General features: G+C 57.8%; 1 protein-coding gene and 1 long non-coding RNA gene across 2 annotated transcripts; one reads left to right on the forward strand and one right to left on the reverse strand.

The window, feature by feature from the left end:
- Positions 1 to 2,166: 2,166 nt before the first annotated feature.
- Positions 2,167 to 12,036, forward strand: BRI3 (brain protein I3). Its single transcript, XM_023192024.3, has 3 exons — positions 2,167 to 2,441; positions 2,853 to 2,955; positions 11,627 to 12,036. The coding sequence occupies exons 1-3, from the start codon at positions 2,300 to 2,302 to the stop codon at positions 11,757 to 11,759; spliced, it is 378 nt and encodes a 125-aa protein (XP_023047792.1). The 5' UTR covers positions 2,167 to 2,299; the 3' UTR covers positions 11,760 to 12,036.
- Positions 12,037 to 13,693: 1,657 nt separating this feature from the next.
- LOC113220413 lies at positions 13,694 to 14,705 on the reverse strand. The gene is made up of 2 exons (XR_003307274.2): positions 14,446 to 14,705; positions 13,694 to 13,965 (listed from the first exon to the last, which is right to left on the reverse strand). It is a non-coding gene; the product is annotated as an uncharacterized LOC113220413 (long non-coding RNA).
- Between the last annotated feature and the right edge of the window lie 3,613 nt (positions 14,706 to 18,318).

Raw genomic sequence — 18,318 nt, forward strand, 5'->3', positions numbered from 1 at the left:
AAAGCCCTTGGCCACTCCTGGCCAGTCTCCACTCTTTTTTTTTGATTTTTGAGATAGAGTCTCACTGTCGCCCAGGCTGGAGTGCAGTGGCATGATCTCGGCTCACTGTAACTTCCATCTCTCAGGTTCAAGCGATCCTCATGCCTCAGCCTCCCGAGGGATTACAGGTGCCACCCCCCCCCCCAACCATGCCCAGCCAATTTTTGTATTTTTAGTAGAGACAGGGTTTCACCATGTTGGCCAGCTGGTCTCGAACTTCTGACCTCAAGTGATCCATCCACCTCAGCCTCCCAAAGTGCTGAGATTACAGGCGTCAGCCACCACGCCCAGTCCAGTCTCCACTCTTGATCTGGCTGTTCGTTAGTGCCAGGGGCCACTCCTTAGTCTTCTAGTGTACTTGGACCACCTCTTAGTTCCTCTTTTGAGGATTGTGGGGATGATGACTAGGACAGGACGTACAAAATGGGAATGGGCTTCGAAGAGCTGGACTTGTGATAAAGAAATATGATGGCCAGGTGGGCAGGGTGGCTCATGCCTATAATCCCAGCACCTTGGGAGGTTGAGGCGGGAGGATCACTTGGGCCCAGGAGTTTGAGACCAGCCTGGGAAACATAGCAACACCCCATCTCTACAAAATATACAAAAATTAGCCGGGCACCATGGCGTGCACCTGTAGTCCCTAGCTACTTAGGAGGCTGAGGTAGGAGGATCACTTGAGCCCAGGATGTCGACGCTGTAGTGAGCTAGGGTTGCATCACTGCACTCCAGCCTGGGCCATAGAGTGAGACCCTGTTTCAAAAAATAAATAAATAAATAAATGATGATTCCTTATTAAAAAGTAAAAAGGCCAGGTGCAGGGGCTCACACCTGTAATCCCAGCACTTTGGGGGGCCAAGGCAAAAGGATTGCTTGAGGTCAGGAGTTTGAGACTGGCCTGGGCAACATAGCAAGATCCCATATAAAAATTTTTAAAAATTAGCTGGGCATGGTAGCGTGTACCTGTGGTCCCAGCTACTGAGGAGGCTGAGGTGGGAGGATGGCGTGAGCCCAGGAGGTCAAGGCTGCATTGAGCAATGATTGTGTCACTCCACTGCAGCCTGGTGACAGAGCAAGACAGCCCCCACCCCCGGCCCTCCCTACAAAAATGTTTTTAAAAATTAAAAAGGCGCGGGTCGAGAAGAGCTGTAGTCGTCCCAGAGCTACAGTGCAGGTGAGACCAAAATGCAGGTGAGAAAACTGGAGACAGAATACCGTAACGGCTACAGGTGCCCCTGAAAAGCTGCAGAGGCGCTAAGGACGCAAGGAATCCTAAACGTTCCAATCGTTCGTTTTAAAGTTGTTCTGGCAAACCCGTGAAACCCTGTATGAGGAAATGTTGCAACGAGGGCGCCTGACGCGGCCCCCGAGGCCAGAACACACCCAGGTTTAGATACGGGCTCTGACCCGCACCTGCCACGGCCAAACCCCGCCCCCTTCTGATCCTGGTCCCGTGTTGTCCTCCAGGGGGTAAGCAAAACACCTGGCAGGGCTGCCTGAAGATTAGGGAAACTGAGGAGACGCGGCAGGTGCCCAGTATTTATGGTTTTGTCCCCAAACGGGGGAGTTATTTGTAAGCACTGGCCACTACCCCTGTAACACCTAATTGTCCAAAAAAAAGGCAAACGGAGGGAATGCGCCGCAGCTGAGCACCGCACAGGCCGCAGCTGGGGTGCACGCCCGGGTGTACCCTTTGCATTGCTGGGAGCGCTGGCGATCGCGGGGGCAGAGGGCTGGGGTTGGGGCGGCCTGGGACCCACCCGGCCCCGCCCCTTCCCAGGCCCCGCCCTCCCCTTCCTCCACGGGTGAGGGGACCTCGGCCGGCTTGGGAGATGGGGGCGTAGCGGGAGGTGGGGGTGCATTCGCGGGCCCTAAAGGTCACGACCCTATGGGGCTTCTCTGGGTCGTGGTGGGGGAGGGGGGATCTCCCCTCCACGGGAGTTCTGAGAGCCGCGGCGGGGGGGCGGGGCGGAGCGCAGGGCGCAGCTGGCAGGGCGGCATCGGGAGGGCGCGGCCCCTTTAAGACGCCCCGCCGGCCGCGCTCTCGCGCCCCGCCTCCCGTCGCCCACGTGACCCCGGTCTTGTGACTGGGTCGGGGAGGGCGGGGGAAGCCCGCGGCGCGCGCCCGCCCCGCCCCGCCCCGCGTCTGCCCCAGAGGGACCCGAGCCCCCCGGCCCGCCGCGTCCCCGCCGCCGCCGCCGCGCCCCCCGCCGGGGCCGACCGAGCCGAGCCGGGCCGGAGCGGCGGGCGCGGCCGGGCCGCCATGGACCATAAGCCCCTGCTGCAGGAGCGGCCGCCCGCCTACAACCTGGAGGCCGGCCAGGGCGACTACGCGTGCGGCCCGCACGGCTACGGCGCCATCCCCGCCGCGCCCCCGCCGCCGCCCTACCCCTATCTCGTCACAGGTGGGCCCGGAACCAACTTTCCCCGCCAGCGGCTTCCGAGGGGGCAAGCCCGGGCGGGGGACGCGGGTCCGGAGGCCGGCGGGGCCCGCCCGGGGGTCCTTCCTGGAGCTGGAGGTCCCCGGGCCGGCTTCGGGACCCCGCGTCGCCGAGGGCCAGCCTGCTCCCTGGGGCTCTGGTCCTCGGGCCCGTCGTACCCGGCGGGGCCGGATTCCTGCCCTAGATGAACTTTGTGTCACGAGGCGCTCGCTGTTGGCAGATTAGCGCCGAATCAGGCCCGCGGTGGCCGTCCCGAGGGTGGAAAAGACCGGGGGCTTTTTTAGCGGGGTGGAGGTGGGGGGACGGGATGAGTAGTCCCCGTCGCGGTCCGATTTTTCCTCCCTGCACCCTAATGACCTGTCTTCCCCTGCACAGGGATACCCACCCACCATCCCAGGGTCTACAACATCCACAGCCGGACCGTCACCCGGTACCCTGCCAACTCTATCGTGGTCGTGGGAGGCTGTCCCGTCTGCAGGTGAGTGGGTCTGCAGCCTGGAGACTGGCCCTGGAAGCGCTGAGGACCCCCGCCCTACCCCCAGGACCTCACAAAGTCAGCTCTGCTTGTGGGAGTGGGTCCGGCTTGACTTGGAGCCCTTTATGGGAGGGACAGACAGGCTGCCCATATGCAGTGTGGGAGAGCGTGGGTCCACTCACCATTGGCTCTGAACACATTTTGTGGGGGCAAAAGGGTGGATTCCTTTTCCCAGATTTTGGGATATTGCACCCCAAGTGATTGGGATGTAGAAAAGGTAACAACGGGACTGGTGGTCTTTTCGTCTTTGTTCTGGGACTTGCAAGGAATCAGGGGTCTGCATTTTCCTTTAATTTCCGCTAGTTTACTCTGCAGTCGATCATCGAAGGTGGTGGAAGGTTTTCGTTTTTCCGGAAGGGGCATTTGGAAGTAAGTGCACCAGCAGGAGAGACCTCAGTGGGAGAAGCGACGGCTGTAAGAGCTGCTTTAGCCAAAGCTGGCTTGAAACGCTCTTTCATGAGCTGGACCAGGATGGAAGCCCCGTGGTACTTTGAGGCAGGAGTGATTTTTTTTCACATCCTGGCATTGGACCTGCACAGGCTTTCTGGTTTTCATAGGACCCTGAGGTGCAGCTAGAGGCTTGTTTTGTGGAGGTTTTGAGGATTCAAATTTAAATAAGGATTAATTAAATATAAATTCTTGGCAGCTGTGGGTGTTCAGATTGCTTAGAAAGTACGGGCAGAGTTGGCGGGGACAGGGCTTTCAGCTGTATCTGGGAGGAGGAAGTTGAAGCTGCTGAGATGGAATTAAGAAACCTTGGTTTGGACTTATCCTTGATTTCAAAAGTGTGTGTAAGGCCTAGAGCAGAGTCATGGGGAAGTGATTTCAGAGCCTTAGCAGGCAACTTCCTGGGAAGAGGGAGGGCATCCCAGAGGTGGGGACAACAGGCTGGGACCTCAGGGGCAGGTTGTGGCCGCTTGCCTGCATAGGGACCCCGTGACAAACCCTAACTGGGACGTCAGTTTGACACAGTTGGTCACCACCCAGCAGAAACATTGGTCTTTGGAGTGAAGGTGGAGGGGAGGGCAGGGTGGGGCGCCGGCTGCCTCCCGGACATAGTTTCCTCAGGGAGCTGCACCGGGTTGAGGGGGCTGGCAGAGCTGTGTGGGTGTGAGGGCACATGGAGGGGACTAAGAACATGGAGGAGCAGAGGGTCTGCCTGCGTGTCATTGTCCATGCCCTGCCATCCCAGTGTCCGGCCTGCCGGAGGAGCCGGGTTCCAGTCCTGGTCCTACCAGGAACAGCGGGGCCTGTTTCCCGGTCTGGGACATGGGGGGGGGCCGGGGAGGTGTCTCTGAAGCTCTTAGCTCTTCTCTGCCCAAGCCCCTGAACTTGGAGATGTGGGAGACCAGCGGCAGCGAGGGATGGCCCAGATATCCCAGGGCTGGCGGGCGTCCAGGTGGCGGCGCAGTTGCTGTCGGTATGGGGGTGCTGGTCCTGCCACTTCCCCTTCCCTAGGTGGGAGCTGTGTCCCTGTGGAGGCCCGTGGCTTCCGCTGACCCGGCGGTGCTCCCCAGCTATGCAGAACCTGGAGTGGGGTCAGGCTGTGCTTTGCTCTGCTGCGGAGGATCTTGGGCTTGGCCCCCAGGGACTACAGGAGTGGGGTCCTTGGTTACTTGATCACTGTGCTGTCTGCCCTTGGGCAGCTGCACCAGGCAGGGTGGAGGCTGGGTCCTCTCAGGACAGGGTTGGGGGGTCCTTAGTCCTTTAAGTTGGGACCAGAGGACTCTTTGATCCTCCGGCGACCCCTTGGGTTGCAGCCAGGTTCTCCCAGCACGCAAGTCCCTGCGCTCTGCCTGTGGTGCCCTGGATGCTGGAGAGTGGCCCCCGCTCCCCGAGGCTTTGCCTCTGCAGCAGCATTGGGCATGGGATGGGCCCCTGTGCCCTGCAGCAGCCAGAGGGTGCTGTGCTGCCGGCGTGGGGGGGGGGATGTGTGGTCCCTGGGCCACTCCTTTCCACGAGGAGAGTGGAGACACGTCTGGCCGTCTGGCCGCCGCCTGCTGTCTTGGGGCCGGGAGACAGGATACCGCTCACATGACCACGCTTCCTCCTGCCCCAGGTCCAGCCCGCCGGGCTCTGTCCCCCTCCCTGCCTGGTGGCATGGCAGGGATTTGTCCAAGTCACACGTCTGTTAGTCCTTCTGAGTGAGGCTTGGTCAGAGAAGCCTATGTCCCTTGTGGCTCTGCTGCCCTGGCCAGGCCTTTGCTGAAGCTTCCTGACTCCGTCTGCCCTTTTTAGCCGTTTATGAGGAAGCATTTCCGCAGCCCAGCGGTGGATATGCCCCTGTTCCTCCCGCCCTCCTGCTTCACGCCTGCCTGCCCAAGGCCTGGGCCTCTCTGAAACCGGGTTCTCCGTGCCCAGGGAGATCAGTCTTTCTCTGCTGGGGTGTGGTTATACCTAGGTGCAGGATGAGGTGGCTGCGCTGGGAGGCTCTCCTGGGCTCCTGTGCCCAGAAAACCAGGAACGCAGGAGTGGGGAAGGCCCTGGCAACACGGCCTGGCCTGCACCACACGTATGGCTGGGCTGTCATTGGGTATTTTGTTTTGGGGGTGACCAGAGAGAGAGGAAGTCCTGAAAAGGATTTCACCTTTCCTAGGGAAGGTGAAAGGAACAGCTGTGGAGGGCGGATGTTGCTCAGAGGTCCAGGGTGCGGCTCAGTGGCCAGCATGGAGGTTGCCACATCCCTTGAGGGGCAGAGGTGGGCCGTGGAGGGCACGGGGGGTGACTGTGGGGCCTGGGAAGGGCTGGAGGGAAAGGAGCCTGTGACATCCTTGGGCTTCCAGATGGTGGTGGTGGAGGGGCTGGTCCCTCCTGCCGCCTGTGACCTGGAAGCCACAGCTCTCCTGGTTGAGGAAGTGGCTGAGTTAGCTGGGATGGCCCTGCCCATATGCATGGCCTGTGGGCTGTCCCTGTCCTGACAGTCTTGGTCTGAGGTGTGGGGGCAGCGGATGGGCTGGAGCTTGGGCCTAGGCTGCTTGCTGGACAGGGCTGTGGACCTCAGGGTCCAAGTGCTGCCTCAGTGGCCTCCTGAGTTTCTGACCTTGGGCTCTGCCCCCAGCTGCGGGCCAGGTGGCCCTGCTGGGGTGGGTGTGGTGGCAGGCAGAGTCTCAGGCCTTTCTTCCACAGGAGAGGCTGGGGCTGGCCCTGGCCACTGGCTTTGCTGGGAATGGCCCTGGGAGGTCCTGGTGAACTGTCCCTAAGCGAGGCAGCTCCTCTACCCCTGTGGGGAGTGCATACCCTGGGACAGCCAGAAGCTGGCTGGAGCTGCTTTGGGGCCACCTCGCCCTGCGCTGAGCATGGCTTCAGGCCCGCAGCCCTCTGAGGAAGCCCTGTGTCTCCCCTTTTCCTGGCGAGGCTCAACCTTCCAGCGAGGTGTGGTCTGGGGTTGTTCCTGGGCCTGGATGGTGCCTCGAGGCCACTGTGTGTGCACAGAGGGCAGCTAGGTGCCCTGGGGCAGCCCCCTGTGGCACTGACTGCCTTTGGGGGCTGCCTTGGAGGGAGAACGGGCCTGCAGGATGGGTGCTTGTGATTGGGGAGCCCATCTGGGTTCAGATCCCAGCCATGCCCTTCCCGGCTGTGAGGCCCTGGACACACCCTGGGCTTCAGGCTCCTGTAAAGTGCCTGTGGGGACACAGGAAGGGGGAGGATGGCCCTTTCCCTGGGCAGCTCAGAGCCCTGCTGCCAGCTCCTTCTGTCCCTGGTGAGGCGGGAGCCCTGTGGCCTCCACTGCCCCAGGGCCCAGCTCCGGGTGGATGACAGTGGCATGACTGGCCACTTTCACTGCAGGGCTGGAGTCGCCTTAAGGGAGTGCTCTTGGAATTAGTTCCCTAATTTCGCCAGTGGCCATGATCCTTCCCTGGCCGCGTGGCCTATTGCGCAAGAGTGGGGGAGGGGCGGCTAGAGGGAGCCGGTCAGGACCCGACCTGAGCGGTTGAGAAGGTTGAAACCCACCCCACCAACCCAAGTGGGCTCTTCTGGGTTTGGAAGGGAGGAGAACTGGAGGCTGTGGGGACGGACAGGCTGGCGGGGACGGCAGCTGCTCCGGGGCTGGGGTTCCCCTTCTCCCCTCCAGTGCTGGCCCTGCAGCTTGGGGAGTCTTGGCCTAGAAGTTGGATCGTGGTTCTCAGTTCAGAAGATGTGGGGTTTTAAAAAGCACATGATGCCAACACTCCTTTTGAGGTCTAGGGCAGTACTGCAGTTAAAACATTAATATTTCTGCAGCAAGACATGAATATTCAGATAAACTAGGATAAATTACGACTATAAATAGCCACACACCAGTTCAGGTCACATGTTGCTGCCAGGTGAGTTTGCTGTCAAGTGACAGCAAGTTCTGCCTTGAGCGCTTCTTGGTGTTTGAAGTTGTGGGTGCGGCTGTGGAATCCTGGGGGGTAGGGTCTGCCGCCCACCCTCCAGCTGACCCCAGAGCCAGAGGTGAGGGCCGAATTCTCCTGGCCAGCCCTCGGGCCTTCGAAGCCCGTTCAGGGTTCTGGGGTCTGGATCACAGCCTCCTGTTGCTGGCGGAGGCCTGAACCTCCTGGGGCGGCTGGATCTGTCCAGTTCCCGGGCGGCACTGCAGGGAAACAGGCTCGCTCTCCCCAGAGACCCAGGGGCCTTGGCCCTCCTGCCCTCTCTTTAAGTGGCGTGGAGGCGGGCAGGAGGGTGGGGCTTGAATGGACCAGGGATGGGGAGGCTGTCCTAGGAGGTGCCAGAGTGGGTCCCCGGACTGAGGGGCCAGCCCTGTGCCCTGGCTGAGGACAGGATGGGTCTGGACGGAAGCTCCATGGGTTGGAAAGAGGAGGGTGTTCCCCTGTGCCTGGGAGGCCGCGGGGTCAGTGCATTTGGTTTGGCCCATGGCGCTGCTTGCAGCCCCAGGGCTGGGAATTGAGGTGCTGAGAAGCGAGGCGCTGGGGCCTGGGTGGGCTGGGCTGGCGCTACTGGAAATCCTGGCGCTCAGGTGGGCCAGGGCGCTGGCCCGTGGCAGTGGGAATCCAACGTGAGTGAGCAGCCTTCCTGCGCTTCTCAGCTCTGACGGAGTAGGTGGGTTTTGGGGTCTGGATGGAGAATTAGGAAGCAGGAGGGCGCTGCTGCCCTTGGACTTGGTGAGAGCAGCAGCTGCAGGTAGGAAGCTGGTGTGGGCAGGGCCACCAGGCAGCACTGAAGCGCCACCCCCGCCCATTGCACCATTGCACCTGGACGTCTCTGCTGTGCCCCATGGGCGGGCTCCAGCCGGGCTCCCCACCCACACCCCTTTGCCCAGCCTCCTCCCAGGCACCTCTGGGCCTTTGAACAGGCAGTCAGCTCTGCCCGCAGCCCTGCCTCTGAGCAGCTTTGGTCCTGAGGCGAGGTGCTCAGATGGTCACTGATTGGGCTGGCTGAGGGGGGCCTGGTGGCACTGGGGACCACTCCAGGGGGGCAGGCTTCTTCCCTGGAAGGATTTCTCAGCTGGTTCACCCTCCCTGTCTGCTTTTTCATGGGACATTTTCTAACCAGAATATACAGCCAGTGTGTTTCCTGGGATTTGACCGTAGATGCTGTGGAGGAAACGGGAAGCCCAGACGCTCCCTTGAGAGGCCCGAGGCCACTGGCTCCCTCCAGCTCCCCCGGAGCCTGTCGTGGCCATCTGTGGGGACACAGCTGGTGCTCGGCCTTCCCGAGGCTCCCTCACCTCGACTGTGTGGTTTTGGGAGCTGTGGCAGCTGGGGCTTCTGCCCACCCGACACCCCGGGGAGAAGGTCCTGGAGCCGGGCAGGGCAAGCTGCACTCGGCAGGGCTGGGTGGAGGTGTCCTGCCCAGTCTGGACTGGCAGGGGCAGCCCTGGGCAAGCCTGAACACGTGTGGTGGCCTGATGACCTTGTGGTGCTTAGATAGGGGACACTTGTGTAAAAGTCCACGCAAGAAGTAGAAACTTTGCTGACAGGCTGGGGTCTTTGGCTTGGCTTTGCCTTGGAGCTTCATGGTGTGCTCTGCAGCCCGGCTCCGCCCCTCCACACAGACAGGTGGCGCTGTGTGAGTCTGGGAAACACTGGGTACAAGTGTGCTGCAGGACTTCTCAGAGCCTTTTGAGAACGAATGGACACAGGGACTCTAGGAGAAAAGTTTCCCCAAACCGGCTGAATAGTCCCCCTTTTCCAAATGTGTACCACCGTGTCTGGCTAAGTTTAAATTTTCTTAGAGGTGTTGCAGGGGGGTCTTACTTTGTTGCCCAGGCTGGTTTTGAACTGCTGGCTGTAAGTGATCGCCTCAGCCTGCTGAAGTGCTACAGTTGCAGGCATGAGCCACTGTGTCCGGCTCCATTGGAGATGGCTGAAGGGACCTCCCTGAGGAGGCTGGAGGGAGGCAGGTGGGCATGAAGTTTTTTTTTTTTTTGAAAGAGTTTTGCTCTTGTTGCACAGGCTGGAGTGCAATGGCTCCATCTCAGCTCACTGCAACCTCCGCCTCCCGGGTTCAAGCAGTTCTGTCTCAGCCTCCCGAGTAGCTGGGATTACAGGTGCCCGCCACTACGCCTGGCTAGTTTCTGTATTTTTAGTAGAAACGCGGTTTCACCATGTTGACCAGGCTGGTCTCGAACTCCTGACCTCAGGTGATCCGCCTGCCTCGGCCTCCCAAACTGTTGGGATGACAAGCGTGAACCACCACGCCCGGCAACTTTTTCTTTCAGCAGTGGAAAGCCTGACTTCAGAATATTCTGGTTTATTTTCCATAATCCCTGGAGAAGCAGGGAATAGGTTCTGTGGGTGGGGTTTGGGCTCCCCAGCCTGCCTTGCCTAGCAGTGGTGGAGGCAGTGGCCCTCATGAGTCCAAACTCCCAGAAAGCAGCTTGGAAACATGCAGGGTGCTGGGATGGGAGTAGGGTTCCCCAGGTGGCCAAGTTTTCTCCCCTTAGCAAGGCACAGGTAGTCAGGCTTCCCTGTTGCAGGCAGGCGACCACACCGCCTTGTTGTAGGCTCCCCTTCCCCACTAAGCACCACCTCCCATCACCTGTCAGACACCCCCACCCTGTTGTATTCTCTCTCCACTTCAGTGCTGGCTGGATGGGGGGGTTTGGGCCCCCAGGAGGACTAGAAGGAGCCCGTAGGGGGCTCCCTGTCTGGTGGGAGCAAAGCTTTTCTCATTTGTGCTGAGCTGGCTAGTGTGGTTAATTTCAGCTGTGTCCAGAACTTTCCAGAAATAGCCTAAGGAGCTGAGCTGAGCACTCGGCTCCTGGCTTCCTACTTTTAGGGCCTCTGAAACTGACACTTGGGTTTGATGATTTCAGGTCACTGAACCTATGCTCGCTGGCGCAGGATTTGTGGGATGGCCTTCAGGTGTCTTAGTCTGTTACATCGAACTTTGTTGAAAAGGAGGCTTTGAGATCACATTTTGAGAAATAAGTGGCCTTCAGACATTGTGTGAACATGGCCGACTGCAGTCTCCCATTAACCCGCCCCCACTACCAAAGGAACAGAAATCCAACAAAAGCCCGAATACTGATGGGACCACTAAGCTTGCTGGTTTTTTTTTTTTTTTGAGATGGAGTCTTGCTCTGTTGCCCAGGCTGGAGCGCAGTGGCGCAATCTCAGCTCACTGCAAGCTCCGCCTCCCGGGTTTATGCCATTCTCCTGCCTCAGCTTCCCCAGTAGCTGGGACTACAGGTGCCCGCCACCTCGCCTGGCTAGTTTTTTGTATTCTTTTTTTTTTTTTTTTTGTTTAGTAGAGATGGGGTTTCACCGTGTTAGCCAGGATGGTCTCGATCTCCTGACCTCGTGATCCGCCCGTCTTGGCCTCCCAAAGTGCTGGGATTACAGGCGTGAGCCACTGCGCCTGGCCTAATTTTTGTATTTTTAGTAGAGATGGGGTTTCACTGTGTTAGCCAGGATGGTCTTGATCTCCTGACCTTGTGATCCACTTGCCTTGGCCTCCCAAAGTGCTGGGATTACAGGTGTGAACCACCGTGCCCGGCCTCTGGTTGCTCCTTTTCTAAGAGCAGATATGTGTGGCTTGTGGCACCAAAATGATCTTGCCTCTCAAGGTTTTACTTTTTGAGATGGAGTCTCGCTCTGTCACCCAGTCTGGAGTGCAGTGGCTCTATCTCGGCTCACTGCAACCTCTGCCTCCTGGATTCAAGCGATTCTCTTGTCTCAGCCTCCCAAGTAGCCGGGACTACAGGCATGTGCCACCACGCCTGGCAAATTTTTGTATTGTTAGTAGAGACAGGGTTTCACCATGTTGGCCAGGCTGGTCTTGAACTCCTGAACTCAGGTGATCCACCTGCCTCTGCCTCCCAGAGTGCTGGGATTACAGGCAGGAGCCACCATGCACCCAGCCTTGCCTTTCAAGGTTAACTGATAAGACTTTTCAACTGTTTTATTCCCCTTTTCTTTGAATGTTAGTGATTAAATAGCAGCTCTGGCCATTCTATGAACAGGCACATGCAGATGGTTCTTGGGGCTTTCCGGGCCAGTGGGCTGTGGCTGGGCGGTGGGGGCTGTTTTCTCAGATTGTCACTGTCCCTCACCGGAGGTCCCCATGTCAGTCGTGGCCACTGGTTGGTTGAGTGCAAGGGTGGGAGGGGTGAGGGCTCTGGCTGCCCGGGTCCTAACGGTGCTGCCCCCTCTGCCCTTCTCTGCCGCAGGGTCGGGGTGCTGGAGGACTGCTTCACCTTCCTGGGCATCTTCCTGGCCATCATCCTGTTCCCCTTTGGGTTCATCTGCTGTTTTGCCTTGAGGAAGCGAAGATGCCCCAACTGCGGAGCCACCTTTGCCTAAAGGAGCAGCAGGTCCAGCTCTCCTCCCCCAGCTCTTTTTCTAATGTAAATGTTGTGTACAATAGTTTTATTTGATTAAGCTTCAGAACTGTTTTGTAAAGCGAGGTGGGACAGATGTGGCACACGCCAGCTGCGGTTTCCCGGAGCGTGGAGCGGCAGCGCTGCTCCTCCCGTCCGAGGCTCATGACAACTCAATAAAGCACTGCTTTTATTTTCTGCAGTCTTCAATTTGAGAAAGGTGAGAAATAATGTTTTCAATAAATGAGATTCATACCATTGTTGACCTGGTGCTGCTTACTCGGTGCTTTCAGATACCCAGGAAAGACCGGAACGACGCCCCCATTGCTGCCTCAGCGTTCCCCAGGCCAGTCCTGACCACCTTGTATTCAACAGGTGCTTACAGCTCAAGAAAATATGCTTGTTTTCAAGTTCTTTATTATTAAAATTATAATCACTTGACATTTACAGGAAGACAAGGTCATCCCCCCGTTCTGGTCTGGGAGGTGGAACCTGGGGCCTGCAGGTTGCATCTGAGACCCCCCCCCCCCCCGGTCCTAGTCGTCTTCAACCCCATAACAAAACCAGAACCATCCCCAAGGGGGAACACCAAAGGCCAGGTGTCACCCGTGGCACCAGATGCCGTGGCGTCAGAGCCCTGCCTCTGACGTCTGAAGTGGGGAACACGGCCACGGGGTTTGCGTGGACTGAATTCTCACGTGGCTGCAGGCCCTTCTGTAGGACAGACTGGGGGCGTTCACATATAGTTCATGGTGCCTGCAGCCCTTCCTGGGGGCGGGGGTGGGGAGGCGCATCTGGTTTGTCCTCCCAGCAGAAGCAGATGGTGACACTGCTGGACCTGGCTAGGAGGAGCCTGAATCATCGCCCACGTCCACTGGCTTACCTGCATGTAACCTCTCCCAGTCTCAGCCTCACAGGAAAGTAGTACACTTTAAGCCACAGCCCCAGCGCCCCACAACACACACACAGCGGCTGGGCTGGAAATCTGTCACCTGGGCTGCAGGGCAGCGGCATGATCTGGCTCACTGCAGCCTCTGCCTCCCGGGTGGCTGGGATCACAGGCGCACACCACCACGCCTAATTTTTGTATTTTTAGTAGAGACTCCTGACCTCAGGTGACGTGCCTGCCTCAGCCTCACAAAATGCTGGGATTCCCCTGTACCTGGGCCAGGCTGGGAATTGGGTCCAGATCCTTGGCAGCCAGAGGTGAATTCCAGCCCCGGGCTTAGGGCAGCCAGTGCGCAGTCCTCACATCCGTACCACAGGGCCAGGTTCTGAGGGCATCATGGCTGCTAGGCTGAAAAACCTGCCCTCTCCAGGCACCAGAGGTCATCCTGACTTCACACGTATCCTTTGAGTCTGTACCCGATTCAAACACGGAGAAACCGGGACCCCGAGACGTTTGAGTGTTGGTAATGCATGCAGCTTTGGCCAGCTAGCAGAGTGAGAACACAAGGAGCCGTGACTCCGACGCCCAGGCCTGTGTCCTGGCTGGGCTGTGTGCAGCGAATCCAGTCAGTGACTCCTGGCTACCAAGAAAAGGCGCTCCCGGAAGGGATTTCGTCAAGTGCTCCATGTGGCTGTGATAAGGGCAGGCAAAGCGTCTTAGCACTTACAGCTCTGGTGCAGTCGGACGGAGGGCAGGGGTGCCTCCACCTCTACGCTTTGATTAAACATTTTAAGTTAAAAAATTACATTCATATAGTATTTTCATAATTTATATTGCTTAAAATTATGATTTGCATGCTGAGATGCAAACTTCCGTGATACTTTCTTTAGACATAATGCTACTAAGAGCACATGCTTTATAAAATAAAACGGGTCTCATTGACATCGGGTGCAGAAAGCCCGTCATGAAAGCATAGACTATCCCTTATTCTGGCTGTTAAGGAAAAAAAAAATTCATTAAAAAAAATACAGTAATGATTGAAACCAAGTTTTAACTGTTTCTTGAACAGAATAGGAAGAAAATATTTTAAATGACTGAATGGGTCATTAGACTATTACTCATTTATCTTAAAGGCAGAAACGTGTCAACCCAACTACGTGAAACAGAGAAGCATGCTTTGCTTAGGCGACATTGGAGTTAGGACGTGCCCATCATTCCGTCTTCTCATCGAATGATGGGTGCCGAGCGATCATTCGTCACGGTTGGGCGGAGTTTCACAGTGGCAAAGGGGTTTTCTCCGCTGCAGGGGATAAGGAAAACCTTTCAGAACTTCCACTCTATGAGGGAAACTGGATTTTAACAGCGCTAATAACCCATTCTTGCCCTGTCTGTGAGACTGTGCGCTGACCACCTCACCAGCTTGTACAGGTCCCAGCAGCCATTTCTGAGTGTGGAAGTTTTGTTCAAGTGATGATTCCTACACTGTACCACCCGCTGCAGAACGATCCCAGGTTTTAAACGTTCTGGACGTGGGCACCCACACCTCTTTAGTCCTGCATTGCACGTGATATGGGGGCCGCTCTGGGGTGGGCAGGCCCTGCTCCCAGGGTGGTCTAAAGCAGGTGGCAAAGGGAGCAGGGGGCCGCAGTCCACCATGGCTCCACAAGCCGAGGCCTTTCTCAGGCTGGGCCTCCTGGGCAGGGCACCGAAGGCCCTTCCGGGGACACCGTGGGGAAGAGCAATGTCACATGCTGAGGCTCATGCAGGAAGCCACACCTACCTGAGAAAAGGTGGCTTTGCAGTCCCGTTGGCATTGTTCTGTGAGAAAGATAAAGAGGTTTATGGAGGGCTTGGAATTGGTCTTTTAAACATTATTTCAGGTAGAGATGGGGATTTGTGATGTTGCCCAGGCTGGTCTCGAACTCCTGAGCTCAAGTGATCCTTCCACCTTGGCCTCCTAATGTGCTGGGACTACAGATGTGAGCCACTGCGACCGGCCTGTGTTGGAGATTTTTAATAAGACCTGAAGGTAAAGACATCTAAAACATAAGGGATGTTTAAAAGTGCCCTGTTCCAGTCTTTGAGACTGTCTAAACTCACTTGGAAGAATAAGGCAAGAACAGAAAACGCTCTGAAAGGCGCTAATGGCCCTCTCAGGTGTCAGAGCATGGACAGAGCATGGCACTGCTTGCGCGGGTCACCCGTGATGTGGAGCCGTCTGCTAAACTCGGAAACAGTTTCACAAAATGAAGCTTGAGCAACAGAGACATCACAGAAGAAAACATTTGTGCCAAAGAGAACCTCTCTGACTCGGGGGAAGCAGATCCCGCAGGTCCTCAGCCACGGTCTTTTGAGTGCAGAAATCTAGTGACTGGGGTGTGCTTTTTGGGAGTTGACTCCTGAAGCATGACACGCAGAAACAGGAAGTAAAAATAAAACCCCGCTGACTTTGGGGCTGCTAGAGCCAGGGATCTTGTAGGAAGCTGAAAAACTGAGGAAAAGAGAAGGTGGAACCAAAGTTCAAAGGTGCCTGCAGGGCTCGGGGTCGCCAGCACCTCCTTCCAGCACCTGCCACCCAGTGCGGGCCAGGGCCAGGGCCAGGTGTGCTGCCGCCTTTCCCTCACTACAAAAAGCCTGCAGGGTTGAACAATCTTTCCAGCCCGCACACAGGGAGCGGAGTCAGGCAGCCGCCCAGGAGAGGGCAGTGTGACACTGTGTAACCAGCCTGCGGCCCAGCCACACTGTCCTGGCAGCCCCAGGAAGTGTCCCGGCACCCCCGGGGGGTCTCAGGGAGCACACAGACCTCTCAAGATTGACTTAGGGGAGGCCCTCTCATGCCCGATGCCGGCGCTGGAGTGCAGGCCGTTCCTGGAGGTGGAGGCCCAGGCCAGGCCTCTGGGATGCCCGCCACTGCATGTTGGGTGTACAGACTGCGGACACAGAAGGCAGGTTGGAAGCCCCAGGGCTGTGGCCTGAGACCTACCCCACCCTCCCTAGACCCCCTGGGCAGGGCAGCTGGGGCCAATTCAGTGTCTGCTTTTCATCACTGGAGCACAGAGCCACTGCCCTGCCTCACACATCCTACAGGGCTTTAAATGGCTGCAAACGTGACTTCTCCCTGCAGGGCATGCAGCGCTTCCCTAGCAGGCCTCGGAGGAAGTCCTTGCTGGTGTGAGGCATGCTCTGCGCTGATGGGTTCATTTATGATTTAAATGCACCAGGGTGCCTGTCGCGTGTGCTCACGGCGCCCGCATTCATGGACCCTGTTGCAGAAAGGCGGCCTGTGGCCCAGAGGGCAGGCGGCTGGGCCGTGGCTGGGCCTGAGGCACGCTTTGTGCCGAGCCTGACTCCACTCCGCCCTCCCCTCCTCTCCCACTGCAGTCCTCTGACTCCTTGGGGCCAACACCGACTCCCTGTGCAGCTTATGCTAGGGGAAGGTGCTTCCCAAACTGGAAACCAGAAACCCCCTCCGCCCTCCCCAAGCACACCCCGGGGCTTGTTCAGAGCCTCCTGGGCCCCCATGGGACTTTAAAGGGGTCCCAGTGAATCCTCACAAGGAACGCAACAAGAAGCACCAACTCCTGCCAGGACGACTGAGGAGGAAAAAGAATGCTTAAGATGACAGCTTGAAGCCACTCAGTGTCGGGCCAACCCCGTGCACACACACCTGAGGCCCAACAATCCTGCTCCCTGTAGGAACAGGCAGGGCACACACCCATGGGCACCAAGACACTCGGGCAGTGCTGGGGAAACAGCTCAGACCGGAAACACCAGACGCCCATCAATGGGAGAGCCAGAACCAGCTTCTGTGCAGACAGCAGGTCACCGCACAGCGCTGAGCAGCTGTCCCTACGGGGCCACCCCAGACGGCCATCTCTGTGCCAGGGCTTGGGGAGTCTGGTGTTGGAGAAGGGATGGTCACGGAGGTGGGCCACGCCAGGTGATCCTGGGAGCTGGGAACATCCTGCTAGGTACACGGAGTCACATCACGAAAATTCACTGTGTGCTTTTCTGTGGTATTCTGTAATACGATGTTCATTTTAAAATACGTATTGGGCCGGGGACAGTGGTTCATGCCTGTAATCCCAGCACTTTGGGAGGCTGAGGTGGGTGGGTCACCTGAGGTCGAGAGTTCGAGACCAGCCTGACCAACATGGAGAAACGCTGTCTCTACTAAAAATACAAAATTAGCCGGGTGTGGTGGCGCATGCCTGTAGTCCCAGCTACTCAGGAGGCTGAGGCAGGAGAATCACTTGAACCGGGAGGTAGAGGTTGCGATGAGCTGAGATTGCGCCACTGCACTCCAGCCTGGGCAAAAGCGAGACTCTGTCTCAAAAAAAAAAAAAAAAAAAACCAACAAAAAAAAAAAACAAACAAAAACATAGTGGACGTGTTCAGGCAGATTTCCCATTTAACGTCTACATGTTCCTTAGGGGACCTGAAACCTCAGCACTCCCTCTGGATACAGGGCTGGCAGGAGCCTCCCTGCCTCCCTCTCCAGGGCAAAGCAGACCCACGAGGGCAGGGGCTTGGCACATACGGTGCCTCTTATCTGGTGGCCTCTGAGGGTCTCACAGCATCCTCCCTGCGCCCCTGTCTCAACCGCACACACTCAGCCCACTGTGGTGGCCACTGAAGCTAGACCTGCCCTCCTCCCTGTTCCCTACCCCTGCAGTGGGGGACACCTCCAAGGCAGAGGCAGCACTGCCGCCGGCACCCAGGGCCCCGCGGGTACTGCCTGCTGCATGTCCTGTGTCCCCAGCAAGACAGGAGACCACGAAGGCCACGAAACCACTGGCCACTACGAGAGTGGGATGGGCTGCAACTGGAGGACTATACAGCGAGGCCACCAAGTGGCAGACTGCGGCCAGGGTGGACACATCTTGTGATCCCCCATCTCCCCCAAGAATCCAAAATGCGTGTGTGGACACTGGCTGACCACCTGTCACCCGATGCCTATTCCACACCCCCTTCCCGACTGTACGGACCTTCCGGGGTGCCCACTGCATAGCCATGCGCCCAGGGTGGGGGACTAGTTGATCCAGCTTTCAGAGGGGTCCCAGGCAGCTCGGAGCACCCAGCACCGCTTTTTCCTCGGGCCGCAGCAGAGAATGCCGGTGGCCCTCACTGCAGAGGACAGGACAGAGTGATCTGGGCCAGCGCAGGGTGGCCTTGCTCCTGAGCAGAACGGAATATCCCTAAGGAACATTTCCAAGCCAGCTGGAGGCCAGTTACTTGCAACAAAAGTGGCCCTTGCTGACACCTGTCTTCAGTGTGAACACCCATTCCAGTCCTCGTCTGTGGTCTGGACTTGTCTTCCAGTTCACTTCGCATCTAGTTCAAACCCCTTTATTCTCAAAATGGGGACGCTGAGGCCCCGACAGGGAAAAGCCAACCGCTCTGAGTCACCGGGATCTTTTTGGAAGCCAAGGTGCCCACGTTGTGATGCAAACGAAGATGCGTGCAGGCCTGCACACGGGGCACCGGCTGCTCTCAGGAGGGGCTCACGCCATGGTGAACGCGCGCTGTGCAATGTAGGCTTGCTTTTCAAAAGGAGAGCTGTGTGCTTATTTAAAAATATATTGGGGCCGGGCGCGGTGGCTCACGCCTGTAATCCCAGCACTTTGGGAGGCCGAGACGGGCGGATCACGAG

This window comes from Piliocolobus tephrosceles, chromosome 8 (assembly GCF_002776525.5).
Source record: "Piliocolobus tephrosceles isolate RC106 chromosome 8, ASM277652v3, whole genome shotgun sequence".
Lineage (NCBI taxonomy): Eukaryota > Metazoa > Chordata > Mammalia > Primates > Cercopithecidae > Piliocolobus > Piliocolobus tephrosceles.